The following is an 11,511-nucleotide window of genomic DNA, read 5'->3' on the forward strand; positions in this document are numbered from 1 at the left end:
GCCTTTTTTTGCAGTCATTATGTATTTAAATATCGCAGTGTTAGCAAGAGATTAGTGTTGGGCTATCAGTGCTTAACTGTGACATACTATCACCTTAGAAAGTAGAATACCATACAAAAAGAAAGTAATTTAAAAATATAGAATATTTGTGACCCTTATTTGCCTCACTCTTGAAGATTTTCTAATAAAACTGACGTGGCTCTGTTTAAAAAAATTAAATTAACAAAAAGCTATTCTCGATTGCATCAGGTGTCGTGAGTTAGCACGCATGTTCAACTGAACAGTAATGCATCTTTGGGACATATATTTTTCCTCAAGCCAAAATGAGGTAGGGGGACGAGGAACACCACTATCACAGCTGTGATTACAGTGGAGAAAAATAATTCCTAAACTGAATTTAAACTAACAAAGCTGGGCATTACCCTCTCCAAGTCTGTGTCCAACTTATGTTTCACAGCTTGTGCTCAAAAATACTGCAGTAAAATGACTAGTGTTTCCAGAGCTGGCTGATTTAAAGCTGCTTCAGATACATCTTTGCTCTGGTCACCATTATAAGGACTGCAGCAGATACATAACCAGAGGAAGATAGAATAGATTTGTTTTCTAAGCAAAATAAGCTACTCCATCATTTTAGGCCCATCTCTTGGATCAAGATAACAACTATTACTCCTGCATTTCACTGTTGCAGAGCTGATTTGGATGCAGTGGATAATGAAAGAGAACTACTACCATGGAACAATATAATCAAAATCATGCCCTTTTTCAGGTGGAGGTGAATAAAAAACCTATCACGTTGGGCCTTACATTTATATAATTTTATATGATTTAAAGTAAAGGTGGTAGATGAACAATGACTGAAATTTATTTGGTTTTAGTCTGACCAGTCTCAGACCTACCTGAACAATGAAATTCACTGATTTCATAAACATGTGTCTAGATAGCTCTAATGGGAGTCTTTATTAAATAAAGAATTACACAATAAAATATGGATTTGTTCCTTACAGCATCACATGTGGTTTTTTTAGCATAATCTGATTTCTATCCTTTGCTAAATAATAATTTTAAAAAAGCATTTCACTTCAATTCTGAACATGTCTGTATTTTTCCGGAGCAATTCTTAGAAAATTGCAAGAGGTTATGACTAAGGTCATAGGGACCTACAACAGTGGATTTCCTTATGGTATAAAATAAAGATCTCAGAATTGCAAGTAATAAATACGATTTTGATAAGCACTTCTACACAGGAAAATAAGAAATTCCTAAAAAGTTTTCTGTGAAGCACCTTCCTCTTCATGTCCTGTATTACTCTATACTTATAAATAATAAAAAAGGAGACTGATAACAGTAGCTTTATGTAAGCAAGCTTAGAAATCACGCTCAGATAAGTGCTTTTGACCTAAATCTTGTAGCGCCTCGATCTGACATATAACCCCACAACTGTGAAATTCTGTATGAGATTTAGCAGTTTGAAGCTGCCAACTGACCCAGTCATAAAGCAACCAGAGATAAGGATTTAAGGTACGATATGATACAATTAGACATTCACCTTCTATTTATTTCACCCATTTCAGCATTTAACCTACTTAAAAGTTGCAAGCTTTTTATTAAAATGTAAATGCTAGTGTGCCATATATTTATAGGCAGTTAACAGCAACAAGAAAAGACTCTCATAAATTAGATTTCTATGAATGAAAAGGGTAAACAGGAGATGTTTCTGCAAAACTCTTCTAGACGTGCAGAGATAAAGGATGGTTCCACCACACAAAATAATCAGATACAAAAATAGCTGTTCAGAAACAGCACACCTAAGGAGTACTTTAATCAAACATTTAGGTTACCTGCCAAAAGGACCATGATCTCTTCAAAATGCAATGCGGATTAAAGTGTTATCTAACACAAGCAGAAAACTAACCTTGGAGTGGAAGTTCGAAATGTGTTCATCATAATTTTCATGTCTTTGGATAGAGAAACCAGCTTTTTCAGCTAGATTGCAAAACTGGTTTAAAGTATTCCCTCGGAGTGGAGCAAATACCATTGCTTTTCCCTGGAACATTAAAAAAAGAGAATTTATACATTTTTAAAACTGGAAAGGAACCAGATATAACACACACCTGACTAAGCTTTTAATATACTCAAGCTGGAAAAGTCAATTGTTCTCTCAGTAAAATTCTAAAATAGGGTAACATAAATAATTGTTCAAAATATGCAAGATTTCTGTGATTAAACAAATACAAAATAGAAATTAATAAATAAATATTTTCTTTAGAAAACTTCCAACTGCCATAAAACTGTTTCTTTTCATGTAATAAAGGTGGCTATGAATTACCAAAATAAAACACAGAAAAAACACACAAAAAATAGTAAAAAAATCCATTTGTTAGCTCATGACCATGCAAAGACTGTAAATCACAATTATTTTTTTTTTCTCATTCTCACACATAGAAGAGTATCTCTCATTTTCTGTCACTGGAATTACAAAAGTGTAAGACAAGGCAAAATGGGAAATATTTTTTAAAAGATATTTTAAACTACCTAAGCAGTGCAACTGAATTTGACCTTAAATTGGTAAATTGCACTTAAAGCAATACTTAATGTTCTTGCATAGTAATTCTGGATCTTTCAAGATGATCAGGCCATTTACGATGCCCAGGCAATACATTATGGTACATTAACTAATTTTTTGTTCATCCTTCTGTATTTAAGAAAACAAAAATGACAGTACCTTGAACTGATAGATTTTAGACACTCTGTGCAAAATACTAGCCCAAAAGCTAACCTACTTGATACGGCATCTCTTGAAATCTTATTTGCAAAATTAATTCTAATTGGCTGAATATCGTGTTCTGTCACATGGAATGAAAACTGGTTTAAGAGCTGTAAACAAAGGTTACTATCAGCCAACAGCATATCACACTGAGGGGAGCCACAAAGTTTACTGAGTCCTTACACTTCTATATTAATGAGAGTTAAGACTAATTTGTGAGGTGCTGTAATCAACCAAAGAGACCAACAAATATTTTTAGGGATTTGAAGAAGTTATAAAATGATGAGATGCTTTAGAAGAATATTTGGCTTGAGAAAATGCAGTCTTGTATACGACAGGAAAAAAGTGGTCAGAAGGGTGAATTTCAGTGGGAACTCTGGAAAGTGAGGACGATAGGGAAAAATCTGTGTTACAGCTCATGCACACATACACCAAGGCAATGCGCAGTGAGGCAGCAATAAAAACTCTATGTCACTATGGCACTAATGTGTACTTAAAAGACTCCAGTCATTAATACCACAGTGCTGTATTTATTCTCACAATGCTTCTGTGAGACAGGGAAATACTGTTCTCCTCATCTTTCTCATGGGAAATTTAAGGACAAAGGAGACCGACCTAGGGCAATATCTGAAGCAACTCCCTTCTGTTCATTTGTGTAGCTCTAACTTTAACTCCATGGCTAAATATGAGGTGCAAAGGGGTGTAACTCCCACCAAAAACACTGGAATTGCTTATGTAAATGTTAGGTCTGAATATAGGCTCAGCTCAGGATGAAAAACATTAAACACAGGAAATTCACAATCAATGCAAAATGTGCTGTAACTTCCCTCACATCCTCAGCATGCTTTAATGTCATCAGACAGAAGTGGGCAGCAAATGGAGCCTTCAGCCAAGGATCCTCCTCCTCCTGCTGCCATCTCCTGCTCCCCAGAATGTTGTTCTGCTGAGAATCTTCCTGCATAAGACGGTTGAGACTCCTCCTGAGTCCCTCATCTTTATGGGCAGCTTCACAGAGAGGTCACTGTAATGGGAAACGTCTCCCATCCAGGAGAGCACATGATTCACATAGGGTTTAGCTATTCAGGAATGGCTAAACCACATGAATGGAGATGGCTGGGGGCCACACACCCTACATCGGCCACCAATCCAGCAGCTTCAATGAGGAAGCAATGCTCATACAACAGCATCCCCTTACAGATTTCCATTTGGAGTCAGGATGTCCATGTGGTCATTTCTTCTTATACTCTCTCTAGACTATATCAAATTTAATTTTGAAGAAAATTACAGTAAAATAAAACGTAACATGGTATTAAATATCTCTTAAAACCAGACTGAAAGTCTTGAAACAACTTTGCAAAAGGGGAATAGCCTTTTATGGAAATCACTACACAGTTACTTTTGGCCAGCTCCTTAGTTTGTGTAAAAAAAGCATGAATTTAATGTGCATCTAAAACACCTGAGAATCTTGTCCTTGCTGTTAAAACCCAAGAAATCATGATCAAGTTTACTACTACAATAATCTCCTCAAAACTGGCATATACTGTGGAGGCATTGTGGTCAAATCTGGTCTATCATAATCTGGCTTTAAAGCACTTTCTTGTCAACTGCCAGATCTCTGCGATTCTGCTACCTGTTGTGCGGCCGCATTCACATTTCTAATTTTAAAACGTTTCTCATTTCTCGGTTGCTGCACAATAACAAAATTAGACCAGTGGTCTACATCTACACTTGATGGATGAACTCAAGGTTGTTCAATTCTAAGCCTGTAATTCAAAAGTGTCTCTTAGTTTAGGATGAAGTTTAAAGTTCAGAATGGCCTTTCCCCAGCCAGGAAAATACTTCCAGTAAACTCGTGAACAAAGCACAGAGGAAAATGTCAGTTTCAACAGTTTGAAGTGTCACTAAAATGCTGCAGTGAGATAATGGGACAAGCGTTCACATTTTGGACATGACTATAAGTTTACTCATCAATCATTATTAAACGCAGTCTTATCTGCTGGTACTAATCATGGCTAAATAGCACTCAGTTGACTTCATTAGGATTTTGAATGGATAGGCCATAAAAGAATCAAAGCCTTCAGAAAAAAGATTTCTTAATTGGAGAAATATGCAAAAAAGCAACTGCTTATTCTGAGATTTAAATTAAAAGTGTATTTTAAGGATAGGAAAATATAAAAATAAATGCTGGCAAATCAAGTAGCTTGCTTATAAGAGAAATAAAATACAGCCATTCAAGATAAATTTGCCTGATGCAAAATTTCAGTGCCTAGTTCTTGGAATTGGTTTACAGATGACATTTGCCTTTGTAACAATTTCAGATAAGAAATTTCAGCCCCCAGCAACACCATGAGCTGCTGATTTCTGTCTGCGTGAATTTCTGGCCCTCTCTTCCTGTGCCAGTACAACTGTCCATGGGGCCATACTATGAATCAGATGACTGAAATGACCAGAGTCCTGTCTATAGAAAAACAAAAAGTTACCCAAAACACATCATTGTGTGCTATAAGGATTCTAATAGCCATAAATAGCATCCTTAATGAAACAGGGAATATCGCAGATAACTTTATCTCGTTTTAAACTAACAGTACGAATAATTACCTGTTCTGAATTTCTCCTTCAAGATAGCTTTGTAAGCATCCCCATTATTTTCTCTTTACTCCACTTTTCCTTTTGGTTTTGCTAACTATTATTTTTCCTGAACTCTTCTATCCTAGTTGTATGCCAGTTACACTTGAAAGACATCTTACATATAGATGTGTCTTCAATTTGAGATCATTCCTCCATCAATTTGGCAAAGTATTACCAACAAGGAAATGTAACTTCAAATTTGAGACAAAATAACACATGTAGAAGAGTGAATTTAATCAAAGTAGTTTATGCCTTAGCTTGGTCATAAACTAATGCACATGAACTATTCCTAATTATTACAATTGGCAAATTAGTTCATTATTAATTTATTTTTTCTTTAAAGGCCGAAGTATAGTATCATTTAGTAAAGTTTCCTCTGATGTTATCCTTAGATTTATACAGGTTAACAAGAACAGTGAGAATAATAACTGTTATGTGCTTATGATCGCATTTTCTCTTGGGATTTGAAATGAGTATATGCCTTTATTTGGGTCTTTCAAACCATGAAAGCATATGCTTGAAGGCATCTCTGTTCAACCTGTTGTTTATGGAGAAGAGAGCTCATCTAAGGTGTCCATACTCTCAGCTTCCACCCCACACAATAGTTTGCTGTCCTCTTAGTTATGAACTACAATCATTTGCAAGGCTTGCCATAACTGGATATACATCCAAATAACCATTCAAAAAGTGTACTAGGCAAATCACTTCAGTTAGAAAATACAGTTCATATAGTGATCCAAATCTCTGCAACAGAAATTCCTGCAAGGAGCAAGAATTTCTTAAGCTAGCTTTGCTGACAAGAGATAGGAACCATAGCCTAAAATGCATAGCAAGTAAGTACAGGCTATGCTATTAATCACAACGTGCAGAAGCAAGCCAGACTAGGAAGACAGGCAACAAAAAAGCCATCTCCCTTTACTCTGTCTAAATGTACTAAGGACTGTAGTTCATCTGTTTCGAAAAACAAAGGCATATTCTGAATCTGAATTAGCTAATTGGAGTTAAAAAGCAATGAAGCCAGGCCAATTTTGGTTTAAAGACAGGTTAACAATTCCTACATTGTCTATAGATGGGAACTTGAGCTATGAACACTACTGAAAATTCAGGCTGACTTGTCATTGTTTTCAAATCAAATTCTCTGGTTGGGCTAACCAGCACAGGTAAAGATACATGTGTGTATATATAAATATGTGTGTATACTCATGTTTTTGGCAATATAGACCACCAGAATATGATTAGCTATGAGCAGGAGACAAAGCAACTAATGGCTATTCTTCCACTCCAGTCACAGGCTCTAGCCAGGTCACAGTTATCAAGGCACTTCTACACACGTTTCTTCTTGCCACTCATACTCCTCTACCCCAGCATCCTTTCATGGAGCCAGTACCAAGGCCTATGGGGCTACCTGAAGAATTAGATGCAGACATTAATCTGGGCTAAAAAAAAAATTCTTTTTGGATTTTTTTAAACTGGGATCAGCTTTGTGTTCCATATCATCGCTGCACCCAAAAATTATTGCACCCTGACAACTGATGGTACATCATCAAAGTCAGAATGCATAAGTGGGCAAGAACTACTTAACCTCCCTTTGCTGCCACTGACAGAACTATCTGGCTAACCTTTTTCTCAGGGTGGCTACATTTCTCCTGTCTTCCTGGCAGACCTGCCCCATAGCTCATTAAAATAATTCAGTCTTAAGTAAGTTGCCTTAGGTCACTCAGGAAAGTCTATGATAGAACCAAGAATAGAAACCTGATCACTCTTAGCAAAGAATGGGATTACTTACATGACTAAAATGACTCGGTTTCTTAAGCCTTTGCACGTTTGGGTCTTCTTTTCCTTTTACAGAGAATATCTCTTGTGCAAAAAGTACACTACAATGTTTAAATAAAGTTCGGAAAATGCATTGCTAACATTAAATACTTTTGTTTTGAAATGGAAAGTTTACCTTACTGGAAGATCTGTATGGTAAGCATGAAAGGTAAAATTCTTGTTTCAAATTCCTACTTAAAGCAATTACTTCACATGTTTTCTCACATTCTCATTTTGATACCTTCTTTTTAAGAATTTTTCTTTTGAGATTCAAGATTGTTTATTCGGTATAAGTATACGCATATAACAGCATTTATTTTGCCCGTAGGTCTCTCTGATTTAACAGCCTAATAGATTGAGATTTGTAAAATATTTCCTCAGTGACTCTCATGTAGAACACGTAAGCATTTAATGAATAACTTAATTTCATTATGTTTAAGATATAAAATGTAAACACAGGGCTTACTTAATTGAAAAAAAGTTTTACGCTACAATGTATGCATAACGGTTTTGTTCATTTTATATAAACAGAAATAAAAAGAAAAAATATTCTTTCATAATAAATAAATAAATACACAATGACAAAGGTTACAATTGAAGGGATTACAAATGACAGAAGCCAACATAAAAACTTTCAATATCGTACTTTTACTTTAATATGAAGACATTATTCTCAAAGGAAAATACTTGAGAAACGCTTTGATAAAAATAATCTCACGCTATCTTTGAAGCGGTTTCATTTATTTTACTACCCACTGTGTTCCTTATCAGAAGGCCAAGTATAAGAAGTTTCCCAGTTTATGATTAGGAAAGAATCTGATAGATTAGAAGACTCAATTGAAGTTGGACATAATAAGTATTAAAGTATTACATGACATTAATCCTGCCATTCCATTACTCTCTCAATCATTGTGCACAGACTAATTATTCTGAAGCCAGTGTTCAGGAGAAAATAGAAACATACTTACACTGGGTTGGAGTAATCTCTTTATTGCATCAACAAGGCTAGCTCTGTACCGGTCCAGAAACAGGCTGACATTGAGAAGAGAATGGAATCCAGATTAAAATGGGTTTTCAATTCTAATGATACTAATGCAGATAAGTACAAGGCTAATTACATATGTTTACACAATGCTGTAAAAGAGAAACTGTGCTCTACATTTCTGTCCAGTTTAGGTACTTTTAAACGTTAAAAAATACATAAACCTAAATATACTCTAAATCAAAGCTAAAATACTAGCATGAAACAGATCTTTATACAGCTGAAATTCACAGATCACATATGCTAGCTATTAAAATATCAGAAATCAGGATCAATATACTAAGTTAACATTTTACATGGTTTTTTAATACAAAGGGGGTAGAGTTCTAAAAAGTATTTTATATTGCATTTCAGATGTTACTATTAAGGGTATTTTTTTTCCTTTTACCTTCACAGTCATGGCATTAATTTAAAATTATCTATTACGCATATTTTTTCTATTTATATATCTATCTATCCCTATAAATATTTACAAGCTCCTACCTCTTCTCTCCCTCAAACACTGTTCAAACACATTGACCCAGATCATACAGAGTTGTCCTCTCTCAGAAGCGAAATCCTTCACCTCCAGTGTGGGTCTCGCAAGGATAGCAGCAAAGTCAATTTTCCCAGGCGATGTTGCCAACATGCTCAGCCCTATTTTGGCATGATTACCTCATGATTTGAGGGGATAATTCATTCTTCATGCCCCACAGTACCTTGATGTATATACTAATAGTGGCAACCAGGGTGCCAATCACTCTTGACCAGATATTTGTGGACATGTAGCTACTGTGGATGAGAGTGCATTTACAATGGTTAGTGAACAGCCATTGGATAGCAACTGATGCCTTTCAGTCCTTACTACCGTGGGCTGCATTTATACTGGTGATTCCGATAAGAAACTCTTATCAAGCAGGTCACAAATAATGTGATTCTTTCTTCATTATTTTTCATGTTTTCTCTGTAGTAAAACTGCTTCCCAGCCTGTGTCAAGCTTAAGTTCCACACTATATGGTATTTTGTCCGTTATTTATTTTTTTCTATACTCCCCTTTCCTTTATTCTCAGACATCTCTTTCTGAATAATTTTTTTCCAGGTTAGAAATATAAAGAATATATGAAAGCACTGAAGAGAAAAAAGTGGTCTGCCAGCCACCTGCCAGTCATCAAGAACAGAGTATATGTGGATATTTAGGTAAGGACACTCCACAGCTACCAAGGAGAATACAGTATCATGTATCATAGGGTCAAGCAGCTGTGTAAGAGCTGTGAAATTTTGCTACTCAGGAAAAAAGAAAAAAGCCTATCAGAAAACTTGTCAGTGACTAATTTTAATCAGTAAAAACTGGCAGAACCTCACATTATTGAGAGAATATGGTAGACTGGGTATCCATACATTTCTTAAATAACATTTTGTATAGAAGTATGGCCTTTTGAATTTCTTCTTAAGATACTGAATTTCTTCTTAGGATATTGAAGTACTACCTAACAATTTCTCTGATAGCCTGCCCACAAGAAAATTTAAACTTTAGCGGTTGGTATGATGGCTGCCCCTCAGCCGTGATTAATCTTACTGGAAGAACCTTACTGAAAAAATGCTTGTTTAAATTTAATTCACTGAAACAGCAGCTGATATCTTTAATGTCTCCTGGGAGTTTTAATCACATTCACCTCAGGTAGATCCCTACACAGATAGATACCATAAGCCACTACTTCACTGGGAACTTAGCCACCTGCAGAATAGGTGGAATACAGTGCATGAGTCCTCTCCCAAAATAATCGCTAAAAATAATTAATTTTCTTCAACATAAAACATTGCAAGCATGCACATATTCATGATGAGATCCTGTGTAGACATCAGTACATTCCAAATGAAAAATGCACTTATAATATTTTTATTTTTGAAAGCAGTGTAGTGGAAACACAATTTTGGGGCAGCTTACCAGTACTAAAATCCTTTTTCATGCACCTGCATACCATTCTCTCTTTTTTACAATGAGATAGGGGCACAACTACTGCTACCAATCTTGTTCCTTTACAATGAGAGAATGACAGGCCTTTGTTCACCAGAAACTGAGTGTCTGAGAACTTAAAATGGTTACGTGACCTGCCAAGAGATTAGACAACTTCAATAACAGCTTTTCTGTCTGACCCCAATTGATATTTTGGTGGCATGGGAAGTGGACTCTTAGCTTAGGAAACCCAGATAACCTGGGACAGTTGCCCTGGCTCTGCTCCCAAGTGGTCCCTGCCCTCCAAACAGCTTGTCTCTGGGAACAGGACCTACTTAAATTGAAAATATTCTCCAATATTGTGATTTCCAGCCTGTTGTTCTGTGAGCAGAGGTAGGAGAGAAGGCTGGAAGCAATGTTAATGCAATGCAGTGACTCCAGGGAACATCTCTATCCTCCGAGTGAGACGACACCTTGAATGAGGAAAATCCTGAAGAAGTTGTTAGATAATCTGTGCTGCAGACAGGGCCAGCACAGGATTTGGCCCACGCAAGGCGATTTAGTCACGCAATTTCTCTTACTAGCAGCATTTGTATGACTAAATACTATCACAGCATACTGAAAATGTACCCAAGAGAATCCTTTAACACTCACCAGAGCTCAGTGAAATTAAATGTATTGTATTTGCACTCAGTTCTCATACCTCAATTCAAATTTGGCTTAGGTTGCCATTACTTTGTGGTAATGTCTCATGTTTATATAGTAAGGATGCTGTGAAAGCATGATGATTTGGCCTTTGTTTAGGCAGTGCTCTTAACCTGTGAAATTTGGATGAACAGAGCAAGGCAATCTTGTCACCTCTTTCTTTTTTTAAAAAAAATTAAATTACCATAAAAACCAAAAATAAAGTTTACACAAAACCTGTATTAAAGTAACACTAAATCACAAGGAAACAAATTAAAAAAAACAAGCAGATTCTCTGTTTGCCTCATGCTGATATGTTTTATCCTTTTATTTCATCCCTTGCAAAAATGGGCATATATTTTACACATTACGATGTGAACCTATTTTCCTTTTTGCATACTTTGCCATTGGTAAAAGAGCTTAGTTTCTAGGTGTGCTTCAGACACGATTACATTCATGTATAGTGCCTAGTGTATAGAGACATTTTTCTTTTTGTTGGCCTTCAACTACATGGCTGACATAAACTGAAAAAACCCTTACTTCCATGTCGTCAGATTCCAATGCACTTGGAAGTGTGTGCAAGAAATCAGGCTTAAAATGGACGACAAATTTAAACTGAAGAAGGACAGAGACCTTACTGCATTCCTG

At 36.0% G+C, this 11,511-nt stretch overlaps 1 protein-coding gene across 1 annotated transcript in view; it reads right to left on the bottom strand.

Moving 5' to 3' along the window:
* Positions 1-11,511, bottom strand: part of CAMKMT (calmodulin-lysine N-methyltransferase) — a gene marked incomplete at its 5' end in the record, with an annotated part of 43,310 nt that overhangs the window by 4,676 nt on the left and 27,123 nt on the right. The window contains 2 exons of the mRNA XM_010180870.1: positions 1,913-2,044; positions 8,173-8,236. Of these exons, the coding sequence (XP_010179172.1) occupies positions 1,913-2,044; positions 8,173-8,236 (196 nt within the window). The remainder of the gene's footprint in view (positions 1-1,912; positions 2,045-8,172; positions 8,237-11,511) is intronic.

This window comes from Mesitornis unicolor, unplaced genomic scaffold (genome assembly GCF_000695765.1).
Source record: "Mesitornis unicolor isolate BGI_N332 unplaced genomic scaffold, ASM69576v1 scaffold11820, whole genome shotgun sequence".
In the NCBI taxonomy this organism is placed as follows: domain Eukaryota; kingdom Metazoa; phylum Chordata; class Aves; order Mesitornithiformes; family Mesitornithidae; genus Mesitornis; species Mesitornis unicolor.